This window comes from Tachysurus vachellii, chromosome 7, assembly GCF_030014155.1.
Source record: "Tachysurus vachellii isolate PV-2020 chromosome 7, HZAU_Pvac_v1, whole genome shotgun sequence".
In the NCBI taxonomy this organism is placed as follows: domain Eukaryota; kingdom Metazoa; phylum Chordata; class Actinopteri; order Siluriformes; family Bagridae; genus Tachysurus; species Tachysurus vachellii.
Genome location: NC_083466.1, coordinates 21,887,326 through 21,904,000, shown reverse-complemented (window position 1 = coordinate 21,904,000; position 16,675 = coordinate 21,887,326). Strand labels below are relative to the sequence as shown.

General features: G+C 35.0%; 2 protein-coding genes across 4 annotated transcripts; both read right to left on the bottom strand.

Moving 5' to 3' along the window:
• Positions 1–1,855: 1,855 nt before the first annotated feature.
• LOC132848891 (uncharacterized) lies at positions 1,856–9,291 on the bottom strand. The gene is made up of 6 exons (XM_060874955.1): positions 9,092–9,291; positions 7,152–7,297; positions 7,003–7,047; positions 5,861–6,913; positions 5,696–5,740; positions 1,856–4,831 (listed from the first exon to the last, which is right to left on the bottom strand). Exons 2-6 carry the CDS (start codon positions 7,165–7,167, stop codon positions 4,569–4,571), a joined length of 1,422 nt encoding a protein of 473 aa, XP_060730938.1. The 5' UTR covers positions 7,168–7,297; positions 9,092–9,291; the 3' UTR covers positions 1,856–4,568.
• Positions 9,292–9,850: 559 nt separating this feature from the next.
• Positions 9,851–16,515, bottom strand: LOC132848004 (protein mono-ADP-ribosyltransferase PARP15-like). 3 transcript variants are annotated; one of them, XR_009648695.1, is made up of 2 exons: positions 16,374–16,515; positions 9,851–10,586 (listed from the first exon to the last, which is right to left on the bottom strand). XR_009648695.1 is itself a non-coding variant. In XM_060873507.1 (2 exons), the coding sequence occupies exons 1-2, from the start codon at positions 12,318–12,320 to the stop codon at positions 10,321–10,323; spliced, it is 327 nt and encodes a 108-aa protein (XP_060729490.1). In that variant the 5' UTR covers positions 12,321–12,603; the 3' UTR covers positions 9,851–10,320. The 3 variants fall into 3 exon arrangements, 1 of the variants encoding a protein (XP_060729490.1); XR_009648694.1 differs by lacking the exon at positions 16,374–16,515 and adding an exon at positions 11,543–12,087; XM_060873507.1 differs by lacking the exon at positions 16,374–16,515 and adding an exon at positions 12,260–12,603.
• Between the last annotated feature and the right edge of the window lie 160 nt (positions 16,516–16,675).

Here is a 16,675-nt window from a genome sequence, read left to right as displayed (position 1 = left end):
TAACATATTCTGAAGATTACACTGCTTGACATTTTTATAAAAAAGGAGTGAAGCGTTTTTTGCCGCTTTGAGCTCATCGTAACCGAATGCTGGTCCGCGGGTGCGACTCGAGCTACAGTACTGGGGGCGCGTGATGATGACGTGACAAATGAGTGACTGATTGCCGTGAACGTCATGTATAGACTTATCTTAAACTTTCTTGTCTCTTTGAATTTCAAATCACTCTGCGTTTATATACATTGCTCCATTAAAACCTCAACATGTGGTGAACACAACTCTCCACTAAAAAAGTGAGGGGGACGAATGTACTTTTCATAAAAAGTGCGGGGGACATGTCCCCCGCGTCCCCCGTGTAATCTACGCCCCTGGTGCGAAGGATAACAACCAGATGAATAAAGTAAAGTTCACTATAACGTGGCATTTTTTATCCGGAATCTACAGCTGGAGGTACAAGAGATTTGTTAAGCAGTAATCTTTACAAACGTCTTGGAAGCATAAAAAGTATTGAAAGCAGAGGAGTGTGTGTGTGTGTGTGTGTGTGTGTGTGTGTGTGTGTGTGTGTGTGTGTGTGTGTGTTAACATGCCAACAATATTTGTAAAAAAAAATCACACCAAAATTCAAACAGTTTTGAATTACTATAGCCTAAGTAAAATTTCACACAGACGAGGCAAATTTAGTATCATTTAGTGGATAATCTGTCATTAATAATCCTACATCTCTAAATGCATATATAGCTGCAGAATTGAGGAGTCAGTTCTGAATCTCAGTTGTGTACAGTGATATTTAAAGAAAATATGCTCTTCCATAGAGTTAGCCATGTAAATTAACATAATTTTCTTTTTAACTATGCTATTTACTGCAGCATGAGAAACAAGCCAAGAAAAACTGACAGGGTGTAACCTGCTGCTGTTTTGTGAATGGTAGGACATAAAGCAATGAGGGGCAAGCCAATAAGTGGTGTTGCTATGAGCTAGTCATTTGTCGCTCCATAGATTTATCACACTAAAGAAAATGAGGAGGCAGGAGTGATGGAGAAGCCCTCTGTTGGTTACTCCTGTCATAAACAAGTTTTCAGAGATCAGGGGCCTATTGCACAAAACTAGGATAAGGGATTAAGCCGGGATATCTTGGTGATTCTGACTCAATTTATCAGTGAACTGGTTGCACTAAAGCTAGATTAGAGGGCAGGAGGATGTTATGGTATAAATTACCATGGAGATTTATTCTGTGGAGCTAGCCTGTTCCAGACAGGCTAAGTTCCAGGATCTATTTAATCTCATCTCTTACAGTATGTCAGTCAACAGTCACCACAAATGGAAACCAATAGTTATTCCACTGCCCACTATACATTGCTATCACATATAACTAGACCCACTGTCATTATTTAAATGTTTGTGATCATTAATTTCAATCATTTTGGATAAATGATGATTTTTAGATGATGTTGCTATCATTAGATAATTTACAGTTTCCCATAGACTATAAGGCTATATACAAAATGATAGAATATTAGGGCCACAGAGGAAAAAAAAAAGAAAATTCACAGAGTTCGAGAATGAAGCCATAATATTGTAACCTGTTGTTTTAGAGGAGGAAAGTTGTTAAAATGACAGCTGTGGGGCATTTCTTGGAATTGTTCTTCAGTATGGTTTCACAAACAAGGACATACTTAATCTTTTGGCACATCAGCATCACATTGTCATACTGTAAGTATCAGGACTGTAAAAAGAATATGCATCTTTTCCGCAGAAAGAACCAGCCTCATAAATTTGACTTTTTCCTTCTTCCTCAGTGTGGCCCTAATACTCTGTCATATAAAATACACATTCCATATAAATATAAAAACACAAAGTGTAACATTATGTTCCTTTATTGAATAAGGATAAAACAAAGCAGGTAAACCATCAGCTTCTTTCGAAACTGAAGTCACACAGTGACTTTACAAGATGGAAAGCACAGAATCAAAGCATATTATACAACAAAAGGATAAATACACATTCAAAGGTCTGTATATAACACACCCCGCATGTCTGCACACTGAAATAAATGCAGGACAAATCCATACACATCAACTGAACAGACAAATGAATGGATGCAGTAGCCTCCCTGCAAGCTTGTATTACACACAGTATACAGCACAAACATCATAAGAGGCCAAATCAATTAAAAAAAAAAATTGAACACAAAAAAAGGTTCTGTTTTAGGCCCTTTGCCTTTCTCCCTATATATGCTAACCCTTGGTGCAATTATTCGTAAACATGGCATTGGCTTTCACTGTTATGCTGATGACAGACAGAAATGTTTCAGCTAAGTCAGATGTGAGTCACCAGCTTAATAAGATTAAAGACTGTGTCAATTCAAGTTTATTTGTATAGCACTTTTTACAATGGACATTGTCTCAAAGCAGCTTTACAGAACATAAACATAGAACAGAAGATAAACATAAGGAGTAGTATAAAGAATTAATATAATAAAAATTCAAAATATATATAGTTCACAGTGTGTATGTATGTATGTATGTATGTATGTATGTATATATGTATGTATGTATGTATATGAATTTAACCCCAATGAGCAAGTCTGAGGTGACTCAGGCAGCAGTGGCAAGGAAAAACTCCCTTAGATTGGTAAAGGAAGAAACCTTGAGAGGAACCAGACTCAAAGGGGAACCCATCCTCATATGGGTGACACTAGATGGTGAAGGATTGTAACGTGTTAGAAGACCAGTTAGATACGTGGGAGCTAAACTGTTAACAGCCTTGTACTTAAGTAGCAGCAGTTTGTAGTCGATTCTAAACTTAACAGGTAGCCAGTGTAGAGATGATAAAATTGGAGTTATATGATCATACTTTCGTGTCCTAGTGAGAACTCTGGCAGCTGCATTTTGGACTAACTGTAGCCTATTTATTAAAGATGCAGGACAACCACCTAGTAACGCATTACAATAGTCCAGTCTAGAGGTCATGAAAGCGTGAACTAGCTTCTCAGCATCAGAGACAGACAGGATGTTTCTCACCTTGGCAATATTTCTAAGGTGAAAGAAGGCTGTTTTTGTGGTTTGGGCGACATGATTTTCAAAGGACAAGTTGCTGTCTAATATACTGTAACACCCAGGTCTTTCACTGTTGAGCTACTAGTAACAGTACATCCCTCTGAATGGAAGTTAAATTGTGAGAGTTTCTGTGTACTGGTTTTTGGACCTATAAGTAGTATTTCTGTCTTATCAGAGTTTAACAACAGAAAATTGCAGCTCATTCAGTCTTTTATCTCTCTAAGGCATTGAGTTAATTTGGACAATTTAGTCAGTTGTTGTGGTTGACGGCAAATTTATAAATGATTCGTTCAGCATGCAGGGCCTTCGCTTTTCGAGTATTTATGGCCAAAAGTTGCTGTTTCATGCAACAATAAAACAATCCAAATAATAAATATCTGAACTGTTCTGTACCTCAGGCTGAGGTAAGTTTATATTCTTATTTTCACTAGAACCAAAATCTGAATTAGAATACCAAGGTCTCTTCTTTGGCACAAGAAACCGCTCCATTTTTAAAATAAAATGTTATGATATTATGCCTATACCAGCATAACTGACACTAATGTCATTTTATGTTATGTTACACATGCATAATAAGTAAATGTTTTACATTTATTTCATTTGTTCTTTTAAATTATTAACCAAATTATTAATTAGAACACAGTATTTATATTATTGTGTTAAGAAAAAAATGACAGTCCAGAGTTCAAAAAGTGTCATAGTGCAAAAAAAAAAAAAAAAGGTTGTGCAGAAAAAAAACTGAAAATAGAGGGAAATGTCCAGAACTAGATCCTGGGTGTTTTCTGGTTTAAACTCCGAATGGCCTGTGAGAAGAAGGTTCTCCTCATTATCTCTGTGTTTGATTTCAAGGAGCGGATGCGTTTCCCTGAACGCAACAAAGAAAAGTTGTTGGGATGGCTCGTCTGTCCTGCATGGTGCTGTTCCCAAACCAGGAAGTGATGCTACCCGCCAGGACACTCTCAATGGTGCAGGTGTAGAAAGTCTTTAGCACCTGAGAGGGTAGTTTGAAGTCCTTTAAACAGGACATACAGACACTGCCAGGCCTTCTTCACCAGGGTGTTGATGTGACAGAACCAAGACAGATCCTGTGTGATGTGAACACCTAGGTACCGGAAACTGTCCAATGAAGGCTTTTGCTGGTATGGCTTACATAGCCTGCATGGCTACAGTGCCATCACAGCAGATAAGAACAATGCACCCTGGATCCACATAGCAAGACAAGCACCACAACTACAATCACCAAAAAAAAAATTAAACTTTTTTTTTCAATGAACAAAGTCAGTTTTGCAAGCTGTTCCTCAGCTTTTCACGAGTTTAAGGCTTTTAGTTTGTCAGATTAGGCAGTCTAATTAGACAATCTGCTTAGATAAAGTTTGTTTGTTTTTCTCTCCACAGTTTTCCCATTTTCTCAAAATAAAGTAGTTGTTGATCTCACTGGTATGTTTGTTTCCCCAGAAAAGAAATGATGACATTTTAGAATTTGAAAATTTCCATTCTTGAGGCTTAACAGGGTTTTTATTTTGATAGCTTCTCTTCTAAGTCCTCTACAAGATATTTCTCATGCTTTATAATGGCTTTGTAGAATGCATATTGTGATTTTGTTCCGCCTTTTTCTGTTATGTCGTAGAGCAGTCTCTTTTGATCATACTCAGTTGGAGCTTGTAGAATCTTCTCATATTTATGGGAGCCAATAATCAGAAACAATTCATCAGCAATGGGCTTCACTGCCACAATTCTATCAATGAGCTCGTTGCGGTTTTTCTTCAGAAATTGCACACCTGAGTAAAAAGAAGCCAGTCATGTGAGTGATGAAAACTGAAATGTTAAAATCTTTCTTTATTATTGAAGGAGTAACTATATTTCTACCAGTACAATTGTTTGATATTAAACCTATATTATTTACAGAATATGAAGAATACTATTTAAATGCATTAACAGTTAGACAGTTGAAATATAAAAGCTGAAGAGGTGAGATTATTTTCCACTTTACACTGAATTTCTTTACAACCTCTTTTTTCTGTTTTTCCCTTTATTTATAAATATACACAGTAGGACACCAATAATGCAATTATGAATAAGGATTCTTCAAATCTACTAACACTTCAGTTTTTAAACTAACACGTCAGTCATTCATAAATATGTCAGCAATGCTTTAAAATTCCTTGAGTCTAAAATGACTAAACACTAAACTGCATGCAGCCTGAAGATAAAGAATATACAGGTTGCCTAAAAATTTTAGTTTGTCAAGCTATAAGCTTCTCATGAGTTAAAGCAGTAGACTATCCACTATGAGGATTTATCTGTAGGTAATTTGCATTTATATTATTTGTACAGGGATGATTGAACAACAGTCACTGTAACAGTACCATGTATTATGCAGTGCTACACTGTGTGAAAGACATTCCTGTCTCAGCTGCTGCATCGGTATCACAGACAAGTTGCTTTCACAAACATATCTGTAAGTTTGATCAATTTTCTTGCACGTCTTTCTAAAATCTTTTGATTATTTAATCTGAACTTTTACATTACCCCTTTTATTTTTTTGCTGTCCATATTGAGAAAAGACTGAGAGGGCTCACTGGTCTAACTGTGAACCTATACATTTGTCAGGTGTCACATACCATAAGAAATATATTCTGTACCTCTTTTGACTTCACTGTCTTGATGTGCTTCACCATCCATTGTTTCTTTAAAAAATTAGAAGGAAAAGAACTTTATCCATTGTGTGTGTAAATAAAGTATTAAAAAGAGTACACAATATTGTCTATCATGTTATCTAATAATACAAGCATTTTTGTGTATCCCACCTGCTGGGATCAATGATTCTAATTCAAATGAATTAGTATCCTTCTTCTTCGGCCCACTCATGAATGATGTCTTTGCCTTTGTTTTCATTTTATTCTGTTTTTTCAGTTCTTGATTTTCCTTTTCCAGTCTTTCTATCTCTTCATCTTTTTCCAGAGGTTTGTTTTCCATTTCACCTATCTTTTTCAGATATTCTTCCATCTTTTGTTGACAATTTTCTGCACTCTTTGCTTCATTCTCAAGCTGTTCAATCCTTTTATGCAAGGCAGCGGGCTCTGCGTTATTTTGATTTGATTTTAATCTTGCTATCTCCTCCTTCTTGGCTCTCAGCATCTTCTCCTTTTTTGTCAGCAGATATTGTAGTTCATTTATTTCATCATTTTGTGAAGTTATTACATTTCTCATTGAATTATTTCTGGAAGAGAGAACTGATATTTTGTGTTTTAGTCTATCTACTAGCTTAGCCTGTTCCTGCAATTGCAGTTCAAGGTTTGGTGCCTTATTCTGCATGTCGTAGAAACGAGGGTCATTCTTACATGCAATAAAGTACTCAATTGTTTCAATAAATTTTATATTTTGTTTTTCACGTGTACATTTTGAAACGAACTTATATTTACACCTGTGAATGGTGGTTGTTTTTTCCCCACTGTGATAAACCACAATCTTTTTTGAATTCACTGAAACGATTAAAATATGTTGTAAAACGTTTTCACCCAAGAGTTGCTTTAATTTCTCTTGTGTTGTGTCTGCAGGTTTAGTGTTCATATCAACAACTAGGATAATAACATGGGGTTTTTCCTTAACTGACCACAAGCTGTCTTTAATCACTTGCCAATGTTGGAAATTCTTTGCAGAGCTTAAATCAGCATGCCAGCCAGGAACACGTGTCACAATAATATGTCTGCCAAATGTTGTGTTTTCATGCTTCAAGTAGTAGTCTATAGAGTTATCTTTGGATCTAAAGGCATTCTTCTTAAGAATAGCATTCCCAACTGTATTCTTCCCAACTCCATGACGACCCATAAGCACAACAGACATCTCGTCCAAGAGTGTGACTGTTTGTTAAGAAAACAGAAATTTACATTTGATTATAAATTATAAATGGTGAAAATGATGGCACTAATTCATTAATTTTGTTATTTACCTTCATCTATATCATCTAACAAAGGTTGCTGATCAGCTGCTTTGGCTATAGATTAACAAAGAAAAAAACATTGCATCATATTTTCTTTCATTTAAACTTCTTTAAACAGAATTGAAGCATTCATGGAGCAAGAAAAAATATATACTCACTTATTAGACCTCCCATATTTTCACTGACCTACTAAATGGATAAAATCCACCAAGCCCAGAAGTCACCTCACAATTTTACTGAATTTTGGTTGAAAAGCAGAAGCAGAGAGCAGTCTCCACTCCTCATTGTTGATCATCAGGTCAAGCTGTGTAATAAATATTTATCTTACTTGAGAATTTTCAAGTAGAATTGCTGATTACATACGTGATACTTATTTCATGTATTATCACACCAATGTATTTATCTAGGCATAGGAATTAGGAATTGTAAATATATAATGAATGTCTCTAGAAATGTATATATTCTCTAAAATCTCTCTCTCTCTCTCTCACACACACACACACACACACACACACACACACACACACACACACACACACACACACACACACAGAGAGAGAGAGAGAGAGAGAGAGAGAGAGAGAGAGAGAGAGAGAGAGAGAGAGAGAGAGAGAGAGAGAGAGAGAGAGAGAGAGAGAAACTATAGTATCATTTAAAAAAGGAAACACTTAAACATTTTATCTTAGATATAAAATCTTTACTTATGTACATTGTGTAATTTATTGAGAACAAAAGAATGTGACAATTGTGAATGGAATCCAAAATCATCAACTCACTGAGGGCTATGTATAACATGTTGGTCTTAACTATTATTGTGCATTCTTAAGTTTTATTAAGTTATGTATTAAGTACATAACTTAAGTTAATTACTAAATATTCCAATTTCCATGATCAATGCATGAACAGGGGAAAATCTGTGGAGTTAAATTTATTTATATATGTTCTGATGTGATTATCAGGAACAGTCTATTCTAGGAAAATGTATACCCCAAGAATACATCCTCTTCAAGGCTATACTTCATACAGAAGTAGCATGCATGTAGCGCAAGCTATGACATCACAACACAAATAAGCGTCAAATAGTTTTACTGATTAATTTTCCTCAACACCAGCTCTAACATTATTTACAGCAGGTTATCTTTGCTACTGCATAATAATAATAATAATAATAATAATAATAATAATAATAATAATAATAATAATACTTTCTTATTCATGAGAATCATGCATGGCAGACAGTAAACATAATAAATGGAATAAATATGTGTCATTATTTAACAGAGAAACATGTTTAATGGTTGGTGTGGTCAAGTTTTCTGTACCTTTATAATTATGGCACTTGAGTAGCAGTGCTTTGCAAAAGTCACTACGTTTCCTGTCTTAACCACATATTTACTTCCTGTTTTTGCTAAGTTTCATCAGCTCTGTATTTTTTTATCAATATAAAAAAGAGGAAACTTGAAAGGTTTCTACACACACACACACACACACACACACACACACACACACATATATATATATATATATATATATATATATATATATATATATATATATATATATATATATATACTGTAAATATGTGTGTGTGTGTGTGTGTGTGTGTGTGTGTATAGAAACCTTTCAAGTTTCCTCTTTTATATATATATATATATATATATATATATATATATATATATATATATATATATATATATATATATATATATATATATATGTGTGTGTGTGTGAGCATCAGTGTTGTGTGTGATTGGATGTAACTAATTGTTGTTGAATGATTGTTGTTAATTAATAAAATAAACATTGAGGTTGCAGGCAAATCGCTATAGTAGAAGCTGAAAATCTCAATCATATAAACACAAAAACTACTAAAATTGCTTATGTATATATTATACATTATATATGTTTTCCATGTTATGAGGCAAAAATGTTTAGTCAAGATGACAGGATAATTTTAGGAATAATAAAATAACTCTCATTATTATCGATATAATGTGGAAATATATATTAGAAATTATCACGATAATGGTTGACAAAACTGAATCCACAAAAGTTTAAATCCTGTATCATAAACATGAATATGAACTCTTCCTCTTACCTTAATCATAGCCAAAAGATAACCTTAGTCAAAAGTGTAGTCCTGCTGCATTTTTCTCTTCTTACTATTTATTTCCTTATTATTGTTTTCAGGTGAATATCATGTGAAATGCAAACTGAATGCTAGCAAAATAAGGGGTTTGCTTTGGCACTCTGTGTACCAAATTATTAGCACCTTTCATCTACATGCAATCATAATAGTCTGAAGTGAAACTATAGCTGGGAGCCTAGTTAAACGGGTTTTAAAAAAACAGTTGTGTGGTAGGGTTGCCAGATTTGACTTTTTACCACAATATGCAACTGATTTTTATTTGTGTGTGTGTGTTGGGGTTTGAAGGTTATTTACACACATTATGTTATTAGTCATATTTTGCAAACCAAAGATCATGTCAATGGATTTGTAAATGCTGTAAACAGCAAATGTATTTTCTAAATAAAAAGGCTGTTATTAAAATAAAGTTTAATTAGCATAATGGTTATAACTAATTAAATTGGACACTTAAACTTTAATTTTCTGTATTGTAACATATATGTATATAGCTATTTCACTACTCTGAATATCTTTGAATGGTTAGATCAATCAAGCCTTTGGTAGGTTATGTAACTTTCAGGGAAGTTGCATATACAGTGCTGTGAAAAAGTGATTTCCTTCCTGATTTTTTATTTTTTGCACGTTTGTCACTCTTTGATGTTTCAGATCATAAAACAAAGTTAAATTTTAGTGAAAGATAACACAAGTAAACACAACATGCAGTTTTTTAAATGAAGGTTTTGTTTATTAAAGGAAAACAAAATCCAAACCCACATGGCCCTGTGTGAAAAATGTTTGCCCCCCTGTTAAAACATAACTTAACTGTGGTTTATCACACCTGAGCCACACCCAGGCCTGATTACTGCCACACCAGTTCGCAAATCAAGAATTCACCTAAATAAGACCTGACTGACAAAGTGAAGTAGGCCAAAAGATCCTCAAAAGCTACACATCATGCCAAGATCCAAAGAAATTCAGGAACAAATGAGAAAGTAAGTAATTGAGATCTATCTGTCTGAAAAAGGTTATAAAGCCATAAGAAAAACAAAATAAAAAAAAATTCAAAGTGACTTTCAAATAACAATATTCACAGTACAGGTTCAGAACTAGTATTCATTGGTCAGGACTACCAGTAAAATAATCACTTCCTAGCCAAAAAAAATTTAAATGTTAATTAAAATAGTATGTTTTACTTGAGATTAATCTGTAAATGTGATGCAGTACTCAGGATAAGTCCTATCTGAACTAAACATGACAAATACAGTTGGATTGTCCTTGTTGTCCACCACACTGTGGTAAAGGATGCCTGGGTTAAAGGGGTCTACTGGAGGTGGCACACTGATCCCTTTTCGGCCTACGGTAAACGTGCCTGTTTCTGCTTGACCCAAAAACATCACCTTCTGTCCACTGGTATCTTCTCTGGGCACATGAAGCATCAACATAAAGTATATGCCTCTTCCATAAGCTACAAAACAGAAAAAAAGTGTACAATTGCTAAAAATCAATAAGGGTGAAATGCTATAGGCTATAGGTTTAGAGGAAAATAATGTTTCTGGAGGTCTGAAGAAGCCAGTTTTCTCTACTTGCTCTACTGTACATCTCCATGCTTGACACCATAAAACAAAAGCTTGACCTCTCCACTGATATCTAAAGAGAAATGCCAGATGTCACAGTGTCTTGTTCTCAATTCTCTCAATCTACACCAAAGGAAAACATAAAAAGTAATGCTTATAGTGTTTTTTTTAAATGAACAAATAAGAAACAGGGGTATAATCTATAGTCCTAATAGACAAATGAGCACTGCATTTTGTAGTTGAACATAGAAATACCTTAATAACTGACACTAATTGCTACTGTAACTTGTTGAAATAATGTCTTAGAACATTTTAAAAAAAATATTACCATATTGTTTTTTACATAACTTATTTTATTGTTTATCTGTCTATAGCAACCTTGTTATTGAAACGGTATACAGGAAGAAACTTACTGAACCAACTAAAAGCTTCTGAAATGCTGGTAAATACATTTTTGCATAACAGATATCAAAGAATAATGTCTAAAATATTTTCACATTTTACCTTGGTTATAGTCTTGTTGGATAAAGTCTCATTAAATCTTTGCTCAACTGACACATACTCAAGTGAATCTACATGTATTTTGATATTTTTGAAGGTTTTATCTTCAGTTATATCCCACTTCCCTGGGAATTCTTTCACTGTATAGAAATATGCAAGATACAAATTGAGTACATTCGAACTTACTCCATATTTGTGAAACATTTAATGTGCTTTAGTATAAAAGACTCATTTAGAAAAAAATATTTGGTTAACAAATTATTATAGCATGTCAGGGATGGCCGAGAATAAGGGCTAGGCAGGAAAACAGCACATCAATGTCACAGACAGTCCAATAATATGATACCTTGGTGAGCAGAGCAATTCAGGGCGATCTAAAACCAGCATCAAGAAAGGTGAAAAAACCAACATGGAGAAAACAGTGAAATGCAGGGCAGGCACAAAACAGATAAAAAAAACAAAAAACAGTCCAATTACCCAGAACACAGGCAAACAGAGCAATGCATGGCAGTCAGAAAACAAAGTAAATAAACAGTCAATTCCTCCAGAACCAGGAAGAGAGCAATGTAGAATCAGGCAGGAATCAGAAATAAGGAACAAAAAAAGTCAAACCAGGCAAAACAGGAACAGAAACAGGGTGCTATGACTGCAAAGAGCACAAAGCAAAATGAGGAGAACATCTGGTGAGGAACACATGCAGCCCGTAAATAGGGAAAAGCAATTGAGTACAACATGATGTAAGCCCCCCATATAGGCATATCCTAGAAATGGCAATGTCTATTGTTGAGCCTAGACCTCATTTTGTCAAATGTAATCAAATTTTAAAAAGTAATCTATTTTGTTTTGAAGCAAAACAAAACAAAAAAAATGAAAACATTTTTACGATAGCATAGCTACTTGGCTCATCTATTTCAAAACAGAAAAACAAAAAATACATTATTCTAGAGCATATAATATCGGATTGTCTAAATTGTTAATTTTAATAAACGTTATTTATTAATTAATGAATTTGTTTGTTTTTTATAACAGATGAAATAAATATTTTTTCCACGTTTCCACACACCTGTCATCTCTGTTCTCAGGACTAAATGCTCTTTGTAGGTGACTGTGTTAATAGCAGTCATGTCTGCCACATTAACAGAAAACGTTTCATTGGCAAGTTTCACATCAACTTATTCTTGGTGATACATGTACTGGAACTCAGAGCTGCACATTGCTCTCTTCCTCAATTTTAATCACCCACTGGACATTTTGAAACACTTTTCTCTTGTGATACAGCTCCTTTAGAGCTACAGCCTCTTGTAAAATGTTAATAGCCTCTTCTTTAGCTATGGATGTTTTAACACTAAGGCCAGTGAAGAGTATAGTTCCATCACATATAATCACATGCTTTTCCTGCAATTGGCGAATCTTCAGCAAAACTTGGTCACCACAAGTGTGTAAAAAAGGATAGAAAAGCTCGTCTGTTGAAAGGAATGCTGCATAATGATTTTCTATTGCAACTTTTGCCTTCTCAAGCAGCTGATGCTTTTTGGAGAAGATGTGAATTATAGCAGGTTCACAGAGATCCAAATGCCTGTGCAGAGCCTGAAGCTCTTTTTTCTCAGGTGGGCTACTGATGCAGCCTGTGATTCCAAGGGATGTCGCGTGGATGAAAAGCAACTCTATCAATTACAATAAAAAGTTTCATTAGGATGTATACACAAAAAAAAATTAATGAATGAATGAAAACTGTACTGTTTGTTTCATTTTCATTTCAATTTCATACTCCCCCTCCCTCTACATCCAGTTCCTCATTTCTGTGCCAACATCAAAACAGCGCTTTGCCAACCTTTACAAACTTTGCTGTTGTTTTGGAGGAGGCAATTGTTCTGAAGGACATTTCAGACCTTCAATCTGCTGTTTCATACCTGTTTGGCCTTGTATTTGCCTTGCATTTTGAATACCCCAAAGAACTCAAATATACTTTTGAGGTGATTGAGAAGGTGTTCATGGTAATGGGCACTCACTGCTCTGCGAGAGTACAGTCCTTGAAAACAAAACTCTTGCTGTGAAAGTTGAAATTGTGTGAGCATCTTTGAAGTTGATCAAATATTAGCATCTTAATGTTAAAATGTGAAATAGATTGTTGAACTGTGAATTGTTAAACTATGTTCAGAGATGTTTTAAGACTGTTTAATGTCATTATTTTTATTGTTTTGGTGCTATGCACACGGTCACTTTTCTGCTCCGCAAGGGTATTATTGCTGAGAATTGTTGAAATTTTGTTGTGAGCATCTTTTGAATTAAACGAATATTAACGTCCTAATGTTAAAATGTTCTTAATGTAATTACTCAAAGGGAATGTTAAAGTTGTTGAAATGTGATTATGATGTCTTACAATGTCATTTTGATTTTTTTTTGTTAATTTGTATGCTTATTTTTCATTGTTTCAGATTATTTATTGTCATTTTATTTGTATTTTAATTTAATTTGTTTTTGTTCATTTTTTTTTACAAATACAAATACTTTTTCAAAAGTGTATTGTTTGTGGGGGCACGGTGGCTTAGTGGTCAGCACGTTCGCCTCACACCTCCAGGGTTGGGGGTTCGATTCCTGCGTCCGCCTTGTGTGTGTGGAGTTTGCATGTTCTCCCTGTGCCTCGGGGGTTTCCTTCGGGTACTCCGGTTTCCTCCCCCGGTCCAAAGACATGCATGGTAGGTTGATTGGAATCTCTGATTGCGTGAGTGAATGAGAGTGTGTGTGTGTGTGTGCCCTGCGATGGGTTGGCACTCCGTCCAGGATGTATCCTGCCTTGATGCCCGATGACACCTGAGATAGGCACAGGCTCCCTGTGACCCGAGGTAGTTCAGATAAGCGGTAGAAAATGAGTGAGTGAGTGAGTATTGTTTGTTTGAAAAATTTAAATTTAATTTAATTGCAGTATTTTTTTTTTTGTATTTAAGAAATATGATGACATTGTTGACAATTTTACATTGTTAAAAGGTGGGCTTACCATCCAGTGTTGAACTGCAAAGTTTTACATTTTTATTGGTGTTTTAATGTATTAAGCATTCTAGGGAATAGAGTCAAAGCCTTTACATGTTACAGGTTAAAGGTGATACATTTAGCTTTAGTTTTTATGTTTTTAATTATTATTATTGATTTTGACATTTTTCCAGGATTTCTTTATTTTTAATATATTGACTGTCAATTATATGTATTTATTTTTTTGTTCTGTTAGAAAGTATGACTATTATTTGACCTTGTTTGTTTCTCTTTGAACATTCAGTAAAATAAACAAAACTTGAAGCATGCATTTAGTTTTATTTTATAACACTGTATAAATGTAAACTAGAACATAACATCTTTGTCCATTGAACTCACAGAAAAAAGTTCACATAACAATTTATTGAGTTGTGTCAAAAAGGATTTAAGTCTATTTAACTAACAAAACTGAGTTAGCTGAACAAAAAGAGACCTTTGACCTTACTCAGTGATTTTAGTTGAGATAACAACTTTTTCCAGGGGGCACGGTGGCTTAGTGGTTAGCACGTTTTATTTGTATACAAATACAAATACTTTTTCAAAAGTGTATTGTTTGTACAAATTATTGTAAAGGTGGCTTATTGGTCAGCATGTTCGCCTCACACCTCCAGGGTTGGGGGTTCGATTCCTGCGTCCACCTTGTGTGTGTGGAGTTTGCATGTTCTCCCTGTGCCTCGGGGGTTTCCTTCGGGTACTCCGGTTTCCTCCCCCGGTCCAAAGACATGCATGGTAGGTTGATTGGAATCTCTGATTGCGTGAGTGAATGAGAGAGTGTGTGTGTGTGTGTGTGTGCCCTGCGATGGGTTGGCACTCCGTCCAGGGTGTATCCTGCCTTGATGCCCAATGACGCCTGAGATAGGCACAGGCTCCCCGTGACCTCCCCGAGGTAGTTCGGATAAGCGGTAGAAGATGAATGAATGAATGAACAACTTTTTCCAAAGTTGAGTAAACTCAAAAAGCTGTCCAGCAAGTTGCCTTGAAATTTTAAGTTGAGTCAACTTTTTATTTTTTTTACAGTGCATTTCACATGCATGGTCGATATGGTAACTGAACCACATTTACATTTCTGACATTTAGCAGACACCCTTATCCAGAGTGACTTACATTTTATTTCAATTTACAACTGAGCAACTGAGGATTAAGAGCCTTACTGAGGGGCCCAACAGTGGCAGCTCGGGGGACCTAGGATTCAGTCACCTAGTCCGATCAGTAGTCCAGTGCTTTGACCATAAGGCTACAACATCCAAACCACAATGAACATGCCTCAATGCTTGTTTTCATGAGGGAGTGTGGGTCAAGGTAATGCTGCTTTGAAGAGTTTTGGAACTTATTTAAACTCAAATGGGAGATTTTAGTCATTCTGGGGCACAGCAGATCATAAAATGGGTCTAGCCACACCTGTGCTTAATTATAACGATTGTTCTCTATTGCAGTGAGCTGGTGAGCTGAAGGTCAAGGAATGTAATAATTATTGATCTTACTTTCCTGTATCACATCAGTGTTTTGTTTATCTACAGTAGGCACAGGAAGTGTAAATACATAAAGCATCTAACTAGAAAATAAATCTTTAGTTTTATACATTGTGTAATTCATTGAGAAAAAATTATAATCACAATGGTCAGTGAAATCCAAAATCATACCCATTGAGGGATATATAAAACATGATCTTAACTATTCTTGTATATTCAATTTTTTTCCACATAGCCATAATCATTTAAGGCTTTATATGTCTAATATAAGAAGCACAAATCAACGTCAAAAATCTTATGAGTTATTATCTAACAGAGAAACGCGCTAATCGTTGGCGTGGTGAAGTTTTGTTTGTTTATGGGTCTTAAGTTTCAGTGCTTTTTGAAAGTTAAAAGGTTTCCTCACTTAACCGCAACTCTGCTTCCTGTTTGTGTCTTTTACATCAGTCTCTGTCATTTCCCACAACATTTTTAACATTTTTTCCTTCTCCAAATTAATGTAAAAGAAGAAACAAACTGTGTCTGTATTTTTTGTGGACTGCTCCTTTATGTCCTTGTGTACATATTTAATTAGAATCTTTTAGTAGTTACAGATTTAATTGCATTCAAATACATGTTGAATATCGAAACCCACACTTCATGTGTTTTTAGATTCATCTATGTAAATGTAAAGCCTTTTACCTTAATCATGAAGAATAGATAGATGCTGTTGCATTCTTCTTTCCTTTTTTTAACTTATTATTCACCGAAATAAGGGATTAGCTTTGCCCCCCTTTTTTTAACTGTTAGGCTAGTAGCATCTTTCATCTACATGAAATCACAATAATCTGAAGTGAGACTAAAGCTGGGAGCCTAGGGTATGAAACAACAGTTATGGTGAGGTTGGGTTTCATATACTTCTCCCCTTCATGGCGCATGGGCGAAATCCTCAGCTGAGGGGATAGTGCCTGCGTTATTATTGCGTACTTTGTACTTGTCAACAA